This window comes from Sinocyclocheilus anshuiensis, unplaced genomic scaffold (assembly GCF_001515605.1).
Source record: "Sinocyclocheilus anshuiensis isolate Anshui unplaced genomic scaffold, SAMN03320099.WGS_v1.1 scaffold80, whole genome shotgun sequence".
Classification (NCBI taxonomy): Eukaryota; Metazoa; Chordata; class Actinopteri; order Cypriniformes; family Cyprinidae; genus Sinocyclocheilus; species Sinocyclocheilus anshuiensis.
Window position 1 is genome coordinate 103,555 of NW_015554102.1, and position 19,905 is coordinate 123,459.

The 19,905-nt window shown below is 36.7% G+C and overlaps 1 protein-coding gene across 1 annotated transcript; it reads left to right on the forward strand.

Moving 5' to 3' along the window:
* Positions 1 to 3,495: 3,495 nt before the first annotated feature.
* On the forward strand, positions 3,496 to 19,905 carry ercc6l2 (excision repair cross-complementation group 6-like 2). The gene is made up of 19 exons (XM_016462011.1): positions 3,496 to 3,679; positions 3,994 to 4,056; positions 4,150 to 4,547; positions 4,628 to 4,738; positions 4,837 to 5,030; positions 5,562 to 5,723; positions 5,921 to 6,128; positions 6,232 to 6,489; positions 6,953 to 7,072; positions 8,842 to 8,913; positions 9,065 to 9,210; positions 9,314 to 9,409; positions 10,098 to 10,197; positions 10,407 to 10,559; positions 10,853 to 10,924; positions 11,948 to 12,665; positions 13,612 to 13,766; positions 14,743 to 14,909; positions 18,909 to 19,905. The coding sequence occupies exons 3-19, from the start codon at positions 4,275 to 4,277 to the stop codon at positions 19,792 to 19,794; spliced, it is 3,891 nt and encodes a 1,296-aa protein (XP_016317497.1). The 5' UTR covers positions 3,496 to 3,679; positions 3,994 to 4,056; positions 4,150 to 4,274; the 3' UTR covers positions 19,795 to 19,905.

The window sequence follows — 19,905 nt, forward strand, 5'->3', positions numbered from 1 at the left end:
ACAAAAAAATTAATGATGTCCATTCAGAATGTGGTCTGAAAGCTGTTGATGTAAAGGTTGCCATTTTTAATACATTTATTTATTTGACATTTTTACCCTCTGCCATCCTTTTTCTTTCTTTCTTTTTTCTTTCTTTCTTTCTTTCTTTCTTTCTTTCTTTCTTTCTTTCTTTCGTTCTTTCTTTCTTTCTTTCTTTTTCTTCCTTTCTTTTTCTTCCTTCATTCCTTCCTTCCCCCTCTGGCTCCCTCTATATACAAAAGGGGAAAATATACCACATTTTACATTATTGCCATACCATTCTAAATGCTGGTCAGAAATCGTCAAAATTAATCACACACACACACACACACACAAAAGTTATTCCATTGTCAGCGATAGTTTTTTCCCCCCAGATAATATTTTTTATATGTGAACCAGGACCACAAAACCATTCATAAGGGTCAATTTTTTGAAATTGAGATCTGAGCTGAATAAATATGCTTTCCATTGATGTATGATTTGTTAGGATATAGGACAATATTTGGCTGAGATACAACTATTTGAAAATCTGAAATCTGATGGTGCAAAAAAAAAAAAAAAAAAATCTAAATATTGAGAAAATCGCCTTTAAAGTTGTCCAAATGAAGTTCTTAGCAATGCATATTTGATATTTCTAATCACAAATTAAGTTTTGATATATTTATGGAAGGAAATTTACTAAATATCTTCATGGAACATGATCTTTACTTAATATCCTAATGATTTTTGGCATAAAAGAACATTCAATAATTTTGACCCATACAATGTATTGTTGGCTATTGCTACAAATATACTTGTGCTGGTTTTGTGGTCCAGGGTCACATATATTGTTTTGTAGTTATATATTTGTAGTTTTCAGAGTGGAAACTGCTTTTTATACATTAAATATATAGCCGTCTTTATATTTGTACAAAGGGGGCCCCCTCACAATGGGATCATTATATTTGGAGGTTTGTGTCATCAACAAACCTTTGGTTAAAAACCTTTGGTCCAGTGTGTAGCGCATATATCTTCCACTGACTGCAAGCCAATACAGGATTAAAAACAATAACAACAACAAAACCCTTTTTTATTTCTATAATGAATTCGTATGAAGTTGAAACTGTCATTTTTGGCATAGCTGTAATTGGTTTTGGCTTTCTAAGCTTGGGTGACTCATAGGAGAAAGTCTGTGAAACACAGATGGAGCATTTCCTAAGCGCAGGGAGAAGAAGACAAATCTCCCATTCAGCATCTGCAGTGAGGGGGAACTTCAGCGGTCTCTGCTGCCTGCGATCTCACACTGCTAATGACAAATGCCCTTTACACTACCTTATGGGACGACATAATGTGCCTGGAGCTCAAAATTACAACACTGCGGCCTATTGTAGGAAAGTCACCTAAGGGCATTGATTGCTCAGGGAAAGCTTGATGTGTCTCCATTTGAACATTACACCTCAGGAAATGTTTTACCTGAACGACTGGATTTTTGTGGTAGAAACAATCAAGAGGGCCTATGTGAATGAAAATATAAGGAAACAGCCTGTCGTTATTGTTATCCAAGCTAAAGATGAGGAGGAAGTGGTGGATGGCCCGTGTTGTCCGCTCTACTATGGTACACTGCAAGACAAAAATGGAACTTTCTGTTCCTCCTCTCTCAACGCTGGGAATTTATAGGGCAGCTGCTGCAGATGTTCTTATAAAGAAACCCAAACAGTCATGACAGACGGTTTACATAGCAGTAGGCATAGCACTGGGTCGCACACAACACTTGTTCTTCTACTGAAGCGCATAGGTCTGTTTGCCCCCTATGAAAAACAGCTGCCCAAGATGGGTGGTAATGGTGAGGTCAGTCAGAATGAATGCGTTAAAGAGATACGGACCACCCGTGTGCAAAACCATTAACCACTTTCGTTGACCATAATTAGCAGATTTGGTGGCTCCCCAGGAAAGAGGTGCATAATCTAGTGACAACAAACGAGTGGAACTTTTCCAGTCTGAGACGAGCTATCAATGTAGGTCATGCTGTTGCTGTGCTAATTTGCACTGGTCTGGTCTGGTTACCAGGCACAACCGGCTGTATTTAACTGCAATTAAAAATATTTTGATTTGAAGCTTGGCTGTCAGCATATTGATCAGGTGCTTAGGTAGAATATGTGCCTTTTTTTGCAGATAGAACAATAAAGCCTCAGTTCCCATAGCTCATGTATAGCTGATTTTAAAGTTTTATTATTATTATTATTATTATTGATGTTGTTGTTATTATTAAGACTTAGATGTTAGCCAATGTTATTTTAGAATTATTTATATACTATTATAGTATGTATTAATATTTTGAGCATTGTTTTTAATTTTCAGTTTTAATTTTATTTTAAATTTTAGTGTTTTTATGTGTAATTTTTATTAGTTTTTTATTTAGTTGTTTTTAGGCCACATTTCTAATTTTCGTTGTTCATCTAATGTTGGCATTTTATTTCAGCTTTATTTTCATTTATTTTTCAAATTATTTTGACTGGTTTTAATGAACAAAAACAACGATGATGTTAATATTGGTGTTAACTTTTTGCTGATGTAAGCTGTCCCTGCAAGTGATAAATATTAACAGTATAAATATTAAGAGCTAAAATATATTTGATCTTAGTTTATTCATTCAATATCTAATTGACTTGTTATTTTTTATTTTATTTTATGTACTATTATAGTATGTATTAATATTTGGAGCTTTGCCTTTTTATTTTAAGTTTTAGTTACATTTTTTGTAAGTGTTGTTATGTGCTTTTGACATTTTTATTAGGTTTTTTTTTTTTACTTCTAATTCTCGTTTTTCATCTAATGTTTGTAAATTATTTTTAGATTTATTTTTTATTATTTAATTTAATCTGTACATTATTTTGACCTAGGCTAATAATTTGACATTATTATTTTTAATTAGCATTGTTGTTAACTTTTTGCACATGTAAGCTGCCCCTAACAGTGTAAATATTAAGAGCTAAAATATATTTGGTCTTAGTTTATTCATTCAATATCTAATTGACTTGTTATTTTTTATTTTATTTTATGTACTATTATAGTATGTATTAATATTTGGAGCTTTGCCTTTTTATTTTAAGTTTTAGTTACATTTTTTGTAAGTGTTGTTATGTGCTTTTGACATTTTTATTAGGTTTTTTTTTTTTACTTCTAATTCTCGTTTTTCATCTAATGTTTGTAAATTATTTTTAGATTTATTTTTTATTATTTAATTTAATCTGTACATTATTTTGACCTAGGCTAATAATTTGACATTATTATTTTTAATTAGCATTGTTGTTAACTTTTTGCACATGTAAGCTGCCCCTAACAGTGTAAATATTAAGAGCTAAAATATATTTGGTCTTAGTGTATTCATTCGATATATAATTTAATGTAGTTATTTTATTTTACTTTAATTTACTTTACTCTTAGCGCTTGTACGGAAAGTGCTGCTCTCAACACACAGATAGTTAAATAAACGCAACCTCTCTGTTGCGACGCTGTATGTAGCACGATGCTAAGTAGATGAGAATGAAATCAAATACGTTGTACACGCGGAGGGAAAACTACCTGTTTATCTCACAGTCACTCAGATATCTTCATAGTTTGCACTACAAGAAATACATGATCATCCCAGAAACTACAGCGAGACTAAAATGAATTCCTGATGGTAAGACCAAACTGACTTCCACTGTGTAACAAATGAACTTAGAACAGCGATTTAAAGCGATCGAAACGCGTAAAGAATACTTAAATCAAAACAAATTAACATGTAATCTAAGTAATCATCAGTCACGTTATACCTGTCTGTTTACAAATATCGTCTAGTGAATTGATTCGTGTCAGACGAAACAGCATCATGTAGTGAGACAACTTAATTCGGTTAAAGAGATGGTTCACCCCAAAATTCTGTCATCATTTACTCATTTTCATGTTGTTCCTAAACTGTATGGCTTGCTTTCGGTTTGTCTTTCTTCACAAAAGGTAGAATGACAGTCTCAGTCAACATTCACTGTCATTGTGTGGAAGAAAGAAAACATGCTGATGGTAAGTAAATTATGACTCTGGTCTATTCTTTAACTTTACCTTTAACCTTTCAGCCTGATATGATTTCAGTGGTATTTATTTTTGTGTTTGCAGGTTAAATGTACTCTGCTCACCAAAATGACTTTTGTGCTGCTCCAAAGGAGAAGCCTGTCACAGCTAAACAAGACTTTATCTAGTTAGCAAGCACCTGTATTGATGTGGACGCTTTCTCTGTGGAGATGGAGGAGGAAGACTCATTTACAAAGCGCCAGGATGCCAGATCCTCTCTTCCTCAGTTTGAGGATGAGAGGCCTCTCTTTCACAGTAATCAGACGCCACCAGGTCCTTCTGAGCCATTTCTGCTGTCAGGAAGTGATGTAAAAGTTCCATACACCATCAATCGTTATTTACGTGACTACCAGCGAGAAGGCATAAAATTCATCTATCATAACTATGCCAAATCTAGAGGATGCATTTTGGGTGATGACATGGGTCTTGGAAAGACTGTTCAGGTATGTAAATCTGCATGTTACAATGTATAGATTAAACCTTTTAAGGACTGCTCATTTTCCTCTTTCCTTTTTTCCTTTAGGTCATCGGCTTCCTGGCTGCAGTTCTGCGGAAAACAGGTACATGGAAAGACGTCGAAAACAATAAGCCACAGTTTTTGCTGTCACAGAAGCCATCAGAACAAGTTCAGAAGGTATTATGAATGTCAGATCTAATATTTCCTCATTAGATGGTTTTCTATTGCATAATACTGCATTAAAAACCCTTTCTTTTATGTTTGTTTCTATTCAGGTTTTCCTCATTGTGGCTCCGCTCTCTCTTCTCTACAACTGGAAAGATGAGTTAGACACGTGGGGTCATTTCAGAGTCGTGGTCGTGCATGGTGTGAGGAAGGATGAAGAATTGGTGCGAGTGCAGAGAGGAAGATGTGAGATTGCTCTTACAACTTATGAGACCCTTAGACTCTGTTTGGACCAGTTTAACAGGTATATTATTGCTACTGAGTGATGTTTTTTTTATTGTTTATGCAACATGTTTTATTACTGTTTTTATTACTGAGTTACCGTGTCTCATGTTCTCTTTTGCTCACCAAGGCTATAATAAAGAAAAAACAGTAATTTGGTTCATGGATTAGAATAAAAAAAAGGTTTTCTATTTTCCTTTTTAATATATTGTAAAATGTTTTTTTTCAGGATTCTTTGATGAAAAGAAAGTTCAAAAGAAAAGCATTTATTTCAAATAAAAATATCAGTATTTTACTATCACTTTTGATCACTTTAATGCATCATTGCTAAAAAACAACCCATTAATTTCTTTAAAAAAAGTCCTACTGACACCAAACCTTTGCACAGTATTGTATTTTAGTTACATTTAGTATACTGTAAAATGGTTACTGCCCTAGTTCATGGTTTAGTATAGTTTTAACATATTCTTTTTCTGCCTTTCTTTGGAATTGAAAAGCGAACGATGTTGATTAATCTTTTACACAATATAATGTCTCACTTGGTTTTGTGCAGTATTGATTGGGCTGCCGTTATCGTTGATGAAGCTCACAAAATAAAAAACCCAAAGTCCCAGATCACTCAGGCCATGAAGGACATGAGATGTAAAGTGAGGGTTGGACTGACAGGAACAATCCTTCAGAACAACCTGGAGGAATTGTGGTGTGTTATGGACTGGTGAGGCACTCAGAAAGCATTACTATTTTTAACCCTAATTGATGTACTCATGTTGCATTTTGATTTGGGCTGTGACTTAGAAGGTCACAGCTTTTGTAGGCAGTTTAATAGGTTTTGAAACACAAGTTATTTCATTTTGTGCCATTATAGTGTTATGATAATGGTAATTTCTCCATTAATTCACTTAAATGTCACAGGGCCATTCCTGGATGCCTGGGTTCTCCGGTGGGTTTTAAAAACAAGTTTTCGGACCCCATAGAGCATGGACAAAAGCACACCGTGACAAAAAGAGCTCTAGCAGAAGGCCGTAAAGCAGTTCAGGACCTTGCCAAAAGACTCTCACACTGGTTCCTCAGGAGAACAAAGGCCCTCATCAGTGACCAGCTACCTAAGAAAGATGATCGAGTGAGTTATTGGCTAGCTCAAGTTGAAAAAACCAACTGAATTAATATGCTATCTCATAGTATGTGCTCTAATATGAGCTGCTTCTGGTCTTGCTCCTCTCCAGGTGGTCTATTGCTCTCTCACAGACTTCCAGCGGAAGGTGTATAGTGCCGTGCTGGAAACAGACGATGTGACCCTGTTGTTGCAGAGCTCAGGAAAGTGTCACTGTGGCAGTGGCCGTCCACGGAAGAAGTGCTGCTACAAACTGAACACAGACGGTGTGCCGGTTAGATACCTGTACTTCAGTTATCTAGCTATTCTCAGAAAGGTGGCCAATCATGTTGCACTACTGCAGTCCAAAGAAGGAACCAGCAAAAAACAGGTTAGTAATTGGGTGTAGTGGAAATAGTGCAGGATTGTTGTCAAATACATTACCGTTCAAAAGTTTTGGGGGTTGGTAAGTTTTTGATCAAATCATGTCATTGGATCAAAAATACAGTAAAAAAAAGTAATATTGTGAAATATTGCAATTTAAAGTAGATGTTTTCTATTTACATTTATTTAAATATGTCTTTACTGTAATATATCCTTAAAAGTAATTTCTTTCAAAAAATAAAATGTTACTGACCCCAAAACTTTTGAACTGTAGTATATGTCGTTCATCCAACAAAATCAGTATAACTGGTCTGTTGAAACTATTATGAGGTTTGATTGTACAGTATGTATCATGTCGTAATTTTGTAATGGCTCAAATACACTCTGTTGGTCAAGTACATATTATCTTTATCATCATTATCTTTATCTTTCTGTAAATATTTTTGTGATTTTTTTTCTTCCAACCACAGGAGAAATATGTGACAGCCATTTGTGAACAAGTTTTTAGGAAATTTCCAGATTTCACAGGGAGGTGCAAACAAGCAGCCTTTGAAGCAATGTCTGACCCCATGTACAGTGGAAAAATGAAGGTGAGGCATTTTTCCCAAAGATCAAGAACTTCTATCACAATAATTTTATGTTAAACATTTTTTTTCTTTCTGATTTTTACTTACCCTTCCAACATTTTCATTGGCCCCGCTAAAGGAATGAGTCATTTTTAACTATGCATTTTTATATTTTCTAGAATATATTTAATTTTCATTAAATTCGATTTGAAAACAAATGATATATATGTATAGTTCAGTCATGAAACTCTAGATGGCGCAGGCTGACGAGTATTAACGTAACTGATTATATTCACAGCGTTAAACGACTTGGCACAAGCTGATTGGTTCATGTTGCATACGCAGCCAATGAGCTTGCTACTTTACATTTAAATGGCTGGTTAGCATTCACTTGAGCATTTGCAGCGTGCTTTCAGAGTTCATCTGAAACCCACTACCTTCCCCAGCTCTACCTGTATAGATCTGCTATGGGGTATTTTATATGCAATTTGTGCTGCAGCAGTATGTCTTAAATACTCACAGCACTGTATCGCCGTATGTATTGGCAGTAGCAAGTTCCCGTACTTGCTTGCAGCAGCAGCAAGATTATTGATAAAATGATAGATTTTTCTTTTAAGCCAAAAATCATTAGGATATTAAGTATAGACCATGTTCCATGAAGATATTTTGTAAATTTCCTACCGTCAATATATAAAAACTTATTTTTTGATTATTAATATGCATTGCTAAGAACTTCATTTGGACAACTTTAAAGGCGATTTTCTCAGTATTTTGATTTTTTTGCACCCTCAGATTCCAGATTTTCAAATAGTTGTATCTCGGCCAAATATAGTCCTATCCTAACAAACCATACATCAATGGAAAGCTTATTTATTCGTCTGTCAGATGATGTATAAATCTCAATTTAAAAAAATTTACCCTTATGGCTGGTTTTGTGGTCCAGGGTCACATATATATATATATATATATATATATATATATGTACATGTAAATATATACTTTACATTTATTTTAAAGTTTTCTTTACAAAATGAAAATATGCTTAAAATGATAGAATTATAATGTAATTAAATTCGTAAACAAAAATGAGCTGGAAAACATTTGCATATGATGGAAAAATTACTAATTGGTTTGTAGTTTTCAACATGTTGTCTTGGTGACAACATAGAAAGGGATGTACAAGATCAATGAATCTCATCCTCATTGTTGAGATGCTAATAACTGTAACATGCAACTAAACATACTTTTCTTTAGTTGCATGTTACGGTTATTAGCATCAGGGGTGCTCAAGCTTCAAACGAACAGCATAGAAAAGTTGCTCTGCCAAGATATCTTCATTTCCAGTCCATTCCAGATTTTTCCCTGGCAATATGGAGATTAATAAACCCTCTTGTGGCTAGCACTGGCCCTGAGCTGTCTTCCCTCGCAGGCTGTTGATACACTTCCTTGAGAAATAACAAGGACAGTATTTAGTGTTTCTTCAGGCCTTCCTTTCAAAGGTTTCCCCCTCCCTTTAGCCGGAGCATCTTGAGGGTGCTGTTATTGGCAGATGCTGAGTTACTGGCATCCTCACAAGAATGGGCGCTGGTTTCTGAAACATCAGCAATAGAAAGAAAAGACACAGCCCGCTCTGTTAATCTCTATCCAGTGGCTGCTGACTGACGTGTTACTTCTCGTTTTCTCATTACGATTTAAATGAAAACCTTTGTGTTTTCACATGTTATGATAAGCAAGATTGTCTTTGCACCAGTCATCATTTTGTGAAGCATGTCCTGTTTTTCTTCCTGTTTCAGGTTTTGCAAAAGCTACTCAACCACTTTATCGCAAAGAAAGACAAAGTTCTACTCTTCTCTCTCTCCACCAAGGTGAGGTGCTTACAAAAAGTTTGTAGAAGAAATGACGTTTTTGAAAACATTTTTTCTTGTGTCTATCAAAATATATACATGGAATTAATTTGCATTTTCTAATAAGTGTGAATCAGGTAAAACAAACCTTTCTTTATATATATTTTAACAGCTGTTAGATGTTCTAGAAAGCTATTGCATGGCCGAGGGTCTGGAGTATCACAGACTGGATGGAAACACCAAGTCTAAGGACCGAGTTAAGATAGTGAAAGAGTTCAACAGCTCTCGGGATGTCAACCTGTGTCTGGTGTCTACCTTGTGAGTGTGGCTTTAGAAGTTAATTATGTTTCATTATAAGATCTCACATACATTTATGACAACATGATTCATAATGACTTTGATCCTCATGTTTCTTCTCTAGGGCGGGTGGGCTTGGTCTCAACTTCGTTGGAGCGAATGTTGTTGTGTTGTTTGATCCAACATGGAATCCTGCCAATGATCTTCAGGCTATTGACAGGTGAGAAAAAAGTCATAACATTAGGTATTCACATCTCACAACAGCATGCCAGAAAGATGAAGTACTATGTTTTGAATACTGACAATCATTCTCAAAATTCTGCACCAGTAGATATACTGCTGTTCAAACGATTGAAAGAAATGAATACTGATACTTTGAACAATACCTATTAAATTAATCAAAAGTGATAACTAAATTTTACAAAGGATTTTACAAAATTTCAGTTTCAAATAAATGCTGTTCTTTTGAACTTTTTATTCAATAAAGAATCCTGGAAAAAATTTAATGGTTTCAATAAAAATATTAAGCAGAACAACTGCTTTTCAACATTGCTAATAGTAAGAAATGTTTGTTGAGCACGAAATCAGCATATATGAAAGATTTCTGAAGGATCATGTGACACTGAATACTGGAGTAATTGCTGCTAAAAATTCAGCTGTGCCATCACAGGAACATTACATTTGAAAATATAAAATGAAAGACGGTTGTTTTAAATTATAATAATATTTCACAAGATTTTTACTGTATTTTGTTCAAATAAATGCAGCCTTGATTAGCATAAGAGACGTCTTTTAAAAAATCTTACCAACCTCAAACTTTTGAATGGTAACCCAACATTTAACCCAAGTTGTATGGAAATGATCAAGGTCCCAATAAGACCTGTAATTCTTTCTGCTTTCATTTACAGGGCGTATCGTATTGGCCAGTGTAGGGATGTGACCGTTTTTAGACTTATCTCTTTAGGAACAGTAGAGGAGATCATATACCTGCGCCAGATTTACAAACAGGTATGTTCATAAAAAATAGACATAATACCGTGCATCAAAGGTGAAAGGGTGCATATATTAACAATTTAAAAAATGTAACAATTTTATTAATAAAATGTTCTTATAGTTGTAGCCACATACTCAAATAGGTTTAGTTTTAGCTCCCTCGTCCTTACACTAAAATGATGTCAAATCCAACACTAATGTTTTTCTCCTTGATTTTTTCACAGCAACTTCAGTCATCAGTCATAGGCCGGGAGAATGCTAGACGCTACTTTGAGGCTGTTCAGGGAACCGATGGCCAGGCAGGAGAGCTGTTTGGCATCCGAAACCTTTTTCGTCTGCAGACTGATGGCACCTGTCTTACTCACCGCATCCTGGAGGTAAAAAGACAAAAAAATTGCATTGTTACATGCTCTCTAACTCCGCATTCCGCTCCTGTATATATCTGTAATTGACATCTGTTATATCAGTCGGTTATTGCTGCCCTAGTCTTGTGGTATTAAAGTAGATTTTTAGTGCAGATTGTGGACTTGTAATTCAGAGTTTCTGAGGAGCATGTGGATGCTATCTAAAGGGTTTCTACATATCCCTAATGACATCCCTTTAATGAACTGTTTATATGAAATGAATTCCTTCTCACTGACATGATGGGAATCGCGTGTTTGGTTCACAGAGGGAGGGCCGAGTGGAGGTGGGGATCACGACGGCCAGAACTCAAGCTCTGGATGAGAGGTTGCAGGAGCCAGTGAGTACCCACCCTTTCACAGACCCGTGTCTGAAGCATTTCTTTTTCCCACCCATCCCTCCCCTCTTCTTTCCCATCATCCATCTATTCCCACGGCATGACAGGCGAACACATGGTCATAATCAAACCCCTCTCAAGCCCAATGGTGAAGACCACACAGAAACGTACTATCTATACCACATTTATTTACTCAGCAGATGCCTTATCTAATTGTTCTTCTGGAAAGAACCTCACACATTGTTTTTCTGAAGAGGATGGGCACTGACTGCAGCGCTGCGGCTTGTTAAAGTCAATGCTTTGATGAAAACTGGATGTCGCTATCAATTAAAGTGTGATAAAGTTGCATTTGATGTGTTTTAGGTGTTATTGATTAAAAACGGTTATATAAATTTCAATCTGAATTGGTTTAGAATATAAATTATTGCCAAATATGACTTTTCCCTGGTCGAGAGCAGTGTTTCCTACAATGTTCTGTTTTTGCACCATTTCAGTTGTATTTGAATTTTTGCATTTAGCAAAGATGAAACCGTAGAAAGTCGTTTATTTTATTTTATTTTATCACCCAGATTACATTCAGTTTAGACCACTAGCTTAAATATAACATTGTTTGGAGATACAGCATTTCTGTTGTTCAATAGCAATAGCAGAAAGCTATTGCGTGCATATTGGTATATTGTGTATAGAGTGATATATTGTGTATATTATGGAAAAACGGGAAATAAATTGTATAAATATATGTTAAAATATAGCATATGTATAGTTTGCAGATTTTTGATCGATATATAGAGATTTTCAGTTACAAATACAAAGAAATTGACGTATAACAAAAATGAAGATAAAATAATAAAAAAAGGAACAAATAAAAATGATCTCAAACTTCAAAGCAAAAATAAAGCTACAACACCTTTTTGAAGAGCAACTCACTAAACTTTTGTATCTTTATTTTTCATATTTATATACAAATAATCGTTAAACAAACCATCTCCAGCATAAAACTAACAGAGCCTCTTTGATTCACCTCAGGATCTTCAGTCAGCAGATGCTGCTACTGAGAGAGCAGGTGGATCAGCTGGTGCTGGGTTTAAACCCGCTGGGGTGTTGGACTTCAGCAGTGCAAGTGAGGATGAAGATCCCTGCTGCTCCAGGCCCAGGCCCTCAGAAGCACTCACAGGAGAAGTGGGGGGAGATGGTGCTACCTGCATTGGCAATATGGGCCTGTATGGTCTGCTCCAGAGACAAATGGCTCAGAGAGAACGGCAGGAGAAGGACAGTGACGAGGACTCTAGTAGTCAGGATGAGGACAACTGTGAAAAACCCATCATGATTAAGGGACAAACATCTAAGACGCGGGATCTGTCTGTTGAATCCAAGGAAATGTTGGAGGGAGTCATTGAAAGTAAACAGCAGAAAAAATCAGCAGACCTTGAGCTCCTTCCAACAAGTTCACATAAACACAGCAAAGACAGCATGACTGCTTGCAAGAATCGTTTTCACAAAAGGGTGAAGTTTGCAGAAAAAAGATCTGAAGATGAAAGTTTTACCTCATCAGAAGATGAAGTTCCCCAGGAAGGCATGAGATGTATGAAGGACAATAAATCAGCTGACAGATGGTCCTCTGGGAGGGACAACTCCACTCAAAAATCTTTGGGCATAAAGAGCCGAAACTCATGGCAAACATCAGGATCTGATAAAACCCAATCCAGAGATGAAGAAAACACTGGAACACTGGACTCATTAATAGGTAGAACATTTAAAGGGGTCATATGATGCTGCTAAAAAGAACATTATTTTGTGAATTTGGTGTAATGAAATGTGTTTATGCGGTTTAAAGTAAAAAAACACATACTGTACATTATTGTTTCTCCTTTATGCCCTGCCTTTTTGAATCGGCAGATCCAACGAATGAGCGGCAACCACATGTGACGGACCCCGGGCTGGATTCCGCTTCGTCCACGGTGAAAGTTGATGTATTCCCTCAGCGACCAGCACAGATCAGCTCCAGGCATGACGAAGCGGATATCGTCCTCTTTTGGAAGACCAAACAAAGTAGTTTCGCTTTCACAACGAAGCACACAGCGTCTTCACGACATGGCTGCAGCATCCACAATACTACAGCGAGACTAAAAGTTACGCCTTCTTTCTTTGCGTGAACATTTGGGCAGTGTTATGCAAATCTTCCCACATAGTGAGGTAGATATGTGGGGGCGTGTTAGAACGAGCCGTTTTAGGTAGGTGTGGCTGACTCTGAACTTTTATAAAGAATATCTCTTTGGATTTGAGACTTTAGTCTTTGCAGCTTTACAGATCTTCTTTATGCACCAAGAGCTTGTAACACTCCAAAGAGAAAGGAAAAATTTAAATCGCATCATATGACCCCTTTAACAACTTGGACTATTTATTGGGAATCATCTTGTATATTTAATATCTTTTTTGATTTTTACAAATCATCACACACAGAATATATAACTTAATCAAACAAAAGTCATTTAAGAAAATCACAGATAATTTGCAGCAACCAAATAACAATAAACAAAAATAATAATTAACAATTACATTAGAGTTCACTGTGTTGTTTCAGTCAAAAAACAAACAGATGACAAATTTGGACCTTTTAGAAGAAGATTGAAGTCATTTTGAGACTGTTTCAATGTAATATACCTGAACATATTTTCTGACTTCTCTGACAGGTGGTCTTCAGCACGTGAGCTACACCCACTCTAATCAGAAGGTAGTGGGCTCCAGCAGAGCAGAAGACCACCTGAGCCGTGCTGCAGTACGAGATGTGTTTGAACTCAACAAGTACTCGCAGCTTCTTGCAAACCAGCTTCCAGACTCGTCAGAGGTTTCAATATGTTTTTTTTTTTTTTACTATATATATGCATGCTATAGGGTGAATTAAACAGTTGCTGCACTTTTTGTGTTCAGTATTTTAGTGCAACTAACAATAGTATTTCGGTATGCTTTAGAGATTTATTTTTTTCTTTTTTATATATATAAATCTGTTGCACAATGTGTGTTTAAGTACATGTTGTCATTTAAACAAACCATGCCTTATTTTTTGCACACCACAATTTCAGTAACAATTTTCACACTTTTGCGTACATTATTTCAGTGCAAGTACAAAAATATAATTTATTAAAAGAAATTTTGAACTACATGCTTGTCATATGAACAACAGTATAATACTCAATTATTTTACAATCCCGAATTACACAAAACTTCTGAATTTCCTGCAAGACTTGACTCAAAGTAAAAACCTCTGTTCAGTGAGTGTGTCAAATGTTGATTCAGTAACTGCTCCATTCTGTGAAAGATTCATCAGACTGATTAAGACCAATAACTTAAAATGTATATATTTTTTTCAGAGTGATTAATTAAAAGAAATGGCTGATTTTTTAATTTTGCATTATTTTGTGGTACATTAGACTTTTTAATATTTTATTACATTAAGCTCAGGCTGGAAAATCATAATTCCTGTAAAATATAATTTCTCTCACTGTGGTGCAGGAAACTGCATGACGTAGAATATTGTCCTTGGCTGTTTAAAATGATGTTTTGTGGTGTAAATCTACTGCAAATGCAGATCTGATATGTGCTAGTTTTCAGCATTGCACACAGCATGACATTTATCTGTATTGGTAATGTTTTATCCGTTGTATTATTTTCAATATTATATAATTATAACATATTTGTTCCAGATATAATTTTTTGGTTGATCAATCCAGAATTATTAGGAAAAGAATCATGATTTTTGGGGAAAGATTTGTTAAATAATTTTTAGAACCCAATTCTAACACTCTGTATTTATTGTGTTGTAGACCCAGTCATCTGATCCCGTACTCACAGATCATGTTGATGGAGATCGGACACTGCAGGAATATGGCAGACCCCACAATGAACATCCGGTCAAACACAACATCAAAACCTCTTACCGCCTGAACAATATTACTGTCATAGTGGGTGAGACACCCAGTAGCATGTGCAGGTAACTCTGTTCTCTTCTCCAAAATACTTCGATTTCTCCTCACACAAGGATCCGACTCGCTGTCAACTCTGCACAAAGCAAATAATCTTGTCAATTGGGCTAAAAACACAAACACTAGAACAGCAAGTCAGTGAGAGGAAATTCCTGGTAGCGCAGGGCCATGTGCCAGTTCTCCCCACAGCTATGGTGTGCTGCCCCCGCCTGGCCCCCGGGGCTGCAGGAGTGAGGGAAGACCACCCCAGAGCCCTCTCACCCACCCGTTTCCCAAGTCATGAGCAAAACCCCCTCTTTATTCTGTTTTTCTCCTCAGTACAGTCTCATAAATGTACTGTTTGTTCATCTAATGGTGAAAACACACACTCACACACACGCAAGTATATACTCTTTTCCTTGATGAACTGCTGTAATGTGATTCAGCTCCACACAGACACATACTTAAGAGGCTTGCTTCATAGATAGCTTTTGCTTTGGAACCACAAAGGGTGGCAACCACCATTAGAAGTTATGCCACAAGCAGCTTCTGAGCTCTTTCAGTTTCAGATTACTAAGTGGTTTTCCTTAAAGACACTAGCGCTGAATTTTCTAAGTTGTTGAATTATGCTTTAAAAGGGGGCTTTTAAAATGTTAAATTTGGGGTTAGTCATTTAATTTATATTGAAGGGATAACTCACCCAAAAATTAAATTTCTGTCATCATTTACTTGCTCCTCTGCATGTCATTCTAAACCTTAATGACTTTGCTTCTTGTGCAGAACATAAAGGAAGATATCTGGAAGAATGCTGGTAATAACCAAACCGTTTAGTTTACCATTGATTTCCATAAAAAAAAAAAATAAAAAAAAATAAAAAAAAAAAAAAATATATACATTTGAAGTGTTTTTTCCTCCTCGATTATGTGCACCATATTTCCTATATCATACTACAGTACATGAGGCATAAAAGCCTGATGTATCAAAAACGACACTCAAAAAAATCTCACTATTTACTAATTATAAACTATCACTTTTGCCTCGATAAACTCTTAATTTGCTACTTCAATAGTAATATTTAATAGTTAGTAAAGTAGTTGTTAAGTTTAGGTATGGAATAAGATTAAGGGATCTAAAATATGGTAATGCAGAATAAGGCATTAATATGTGCTTTTTAAGTACTAAAAAACAGCCAATATGCTAGTAATATGCATGCTAATAAACAACTAGTGAGAATTGGTCCATGAACTACAGTGTTCCCACTACTTCAATCAAAATGCAGTTACTATTGGCCATAAGCATGCAGGAGACACGTGAGAGCGAGTAGGTGTTGGAATGTGGTTCAAGCTACCAGTTTGTGCCCGTCTGTAAGGGGAAGCCGGCCTCCCCTCATTAATTACCTCGAGAGTTATTCACAGCGCCGCATGCTTACTGTGCCTTCAGCACCTCGATGGCTGCACGATCGGCCACTTACCCCACTAACTGGCTTCCATTAGCACCTGCTCTTTGACGTCATGTTTGATCACAGTGATGGCTGCAATTCATGGAGGACACATGTGGCTCTGTGTTCCCGATGTAGCTGTTTCCCAGTATGCGGAGGATGTCTTCTGCCCTGTCAGCTTCACCTCCTGTAGTATGCGGCAATATCAATAAAAATCCAGAAGAAATAAACAACAGTGGGGGGTCCTTTCGAGGGGGAACAGAAGGTTGGGTGGGAGACACCGTCAAGGCTGCAGAGGCCTTGTTTTAATTTACAAGTGCTTTGTGATACTAGGACAACTGAAATTCATCCACAAATGTTTGGCGTTTTGGAGGGTTTCAGCGGGAGGTTGTTTTTTGATACTAGCCCCAGCAGTTCCAGGAAGATCTGTCAAAACAAGAGTCGATCCCATTATGTGTAAGAAATAAATCAAGCCTTAAACAGACAGGTGGGAGTAGTCAGCGCTGCTATACATTAACCTGCAGGTCTTTTATAAAAGCCTGTATTTATTCACATCTGAGATTACTGTTTTATGAGATTACTGTCTGATTTATGTGAAATAGAGAGTAGTGAAGAGGATTAGCATGTCCCCAAATGTTTCAATCACCAACTGAAATTAAACATACACTTTTTATTCAATGAAACAAAACATAACATTTCTGCAACCTGATGGAGTTTGGGTTCCTTGCCACTGTTGCCTTTTTGGCTTGCTTAGGGGTCTGAAAGACACTTTCAGAAATTTGTCAATATGACTGCACTGACACCATCAGATGAGAACACAATTGAAATGAATTAAGCTGGATGACGGCACGGTTGCTTTCTGTAGAGCTGATTTACAGCTGAGTCACATCTTGCAACATTGTCACTTGAATTGAATTGAATCAACATTGAACTGACTTGAGCTGAATAATGATACTATTGTCTTTTAGAGTTGATTTCCAGCAGATATGAATTGTCTCCGTAGCTTAGTTCCATAATTGATTGCGTTATTTTCCTATCCGACTCGCTGTCAACTCTGCACAAAGCAAATAATCTTGTCAATTGGGCTAAAAACACAAACACTAGAACAGCAAGTCAGTGAGAGGAAATTCCTGGTAGCGCAGGGCCATGTGCCAGTTCTCCCCACAGCTATGGTGTGCTGCCCCCGCCTGGCCCCCGGGGCTGCAGGAGTGAGGGAAGACCACCCCAGAGCCCTCTCACCCACCCGTTTCCCAAGTCATGAGCAAAACCCCCTCTTTATTCTGTTTTTCTCCTCAGTACAGTCTCATAAATGTACTGTTTGTTCATCTAATGGTGAAAACACACACTCACACACACGCAAGTATATACTCTTTTCCTTGATGAACTGCTGTAATGTGATTCAGCTCCACACAGACACATACTTAAGAGGCTTGCTTCATAGATAGCTTTTGCTTTGGAACCACAAAGGGTGGCAACCACCATTAGAAGTTACGCCACAAGCAGCTTTTGAGCTCTTTCAGTTTCAAATTACTAAGAGGTTTTCTTTAAAGACACTAAAGCTGAATTTTCGGAGTTGTTGTTTTATGCTTTAAAAATGGGCTTTTATTTTGTTGAATTTGGGGTTAGTCATTGAATTTATATTAAAAGGATAGATCACCCAACATTTGTCATCAGCTATACACTCCGCTGCATGCCATTGAAAGCCCATATGACTTAATTGCGGAACATAAAGGAAGATATTTGGAAGAATGTTGGTTACCAAACAGTTGGTTAGCATTGATTTTCAATTCATTGTCAAAAAACTAACAAACCAACAACATTTGGGCATTTCTTCAAATATTTTTAATGTTCCACATAAGAACAAAAGTCAAGACAGGTTTCAGACAGCATGAGGGTGAATACATGATGACAGAGTATTTCATTTTGGCTGAACTCTCCCTTTAAGAGCATGTTTTATGTCACATGTTTTGTAGCTTTTAGCATTAAGCAAATCTTCTGGTTCTTATTATGTTGTAACTTATGGGCTGTGGTTTAATGATATAATATACAGACTGTCATAAACTTGCTCCCTGCCTGTATTTTGCAATGCATGGAGGATAAAACAATCTCTTAGAACACTACAATATACTCAGTGTTTAACTAAACTACTTATTAATATTTAAAATTCCAAGTTGTGTGGTCTAACCAACTTGCAGAAACATTCAGGAAAAAAACAAAACAGGAAATTATATATGAATAGCCCTGCAGACCCTCATGACTGTGTGTCAAGGTCCATAAGTCTCTTAAAATGTAAAAGATAATTTGACATTTTTAGGACATGACAAGGTTAGTTCAGGTTGTAAAATGTCACATGGTTTGACTCTGTTCATGTATTGAAACCAACATGTATACAAAGAGTACTTTTTGCAAGTATTTGGCATGTGTATTTTAAATAGATTTGTAAAAACTATTTCCTATTTGTCTTTGTCTTTAACCTGTATAGAAGCCAGAGTTGCTGCAGATTACCAAATTAACATGCTTAACAAGGGTTTTGTAGTTAGCTGTCTCTCTAAGATAAGTTGTGTCATTAAGATGATATTTGGTCTTGCAGACAGCAGTTGGAAGACATGGCTCAGTTCTTTGGATTCGACTCTGTGCGGGACTTTGCAGAAGAGATTCTGAAGAACGATTCGGAGCAGAGACTTAGCCGATTACGGAGCTTCTACAGCCAGAAGAGCCCTGAGCTTAAGAACATCATCAGAAAGACCTTTCCTAAACCCATCGAGCCAGAGCCACCACCTCCGTCTACAGCCAGACAAAGACCTACCTCAAAAAGAGCCCACCCAATCTCCCCTCTTAAAACTCAAGTTGAGGTACCAACCCCTGAGGTTGAGGATGGAAGAAAAACATCAAAGAAAAAGAAAGTGGGTGAAACAGAAACCTCTGAGGTTCACCTTCATTGCAGTACAGACCTCACAAACAATAAAATGAAGATGCCCTCCACAGACAAATTCTCATCATCGACTTCTGGACATGTTCCTCAAAGGAGCTGTGCACCAGTAGAAGAAAGTAAAACCAACATAACTACTTCCTCACAACCTTTCAAGGACAAGGAATACCCTTCACAGTCATCTCGTGTCTCCACAGATGGTTGTGTTGCATCAAGCTCAACCCAGACCAACAGCTCCTCCCAAATCACTGTTCTTATAGGTGACACATCCATCCTGGATGACTTGTTCAAGTCAAAGAGGCAAACTGTGGACCAAGCTAGAGATGTGAAAGCATCCACATGCACAGAAAGAGCAAAAAGTAAAGGAAAAGACTTTTGGGACATTTTGAATGAAGGAAATGAGGAGAGCATTAACAAACTCACAGATCTGACAGAGGTGGAGAAGATCTGTAACAGTGCCAGTGTCTCTGCAAAGTCTAGGAGTAATCAGAAAGCCGAAAGCTCGCAACTTTGGAAAAAAAATGAGAAATTTCTCTGGAAACGATAGTTTTCAAATTCCTTCAACGCGTTTCTTTTTTATTTTATTAATATTTTTTAAATGATTATTTATAATGTTATGTTTTATTGCAAGTGCAGGCTTTTTATTTAAGTCCATTTG

Bases quoted from the DNA above. Each gene is read 5' to 3' on its own strand.
- ercc6l2 (XM_016462011.1), top strand. From the start codon at position 4,275: ATGGAGGAGGAAGACTCATTTACAAAGCGCCAGGATGCCAGATCCTCT. The intron at 5,724-5,920 runs GTGAGGCACTCA...TAAATGTCACAG, and splicing joins TTGTGGTGTGTTATGGACTG to GGCCATTCCTGGATGCCTGG. The intron at 8,914-9,064 runs GTGAGGTGCTTA...ATATTTTAACAG, and splicing joins TCTTCTCTCTCTCCACCAAG to CTGTTAGATGTTCTAGAAAG.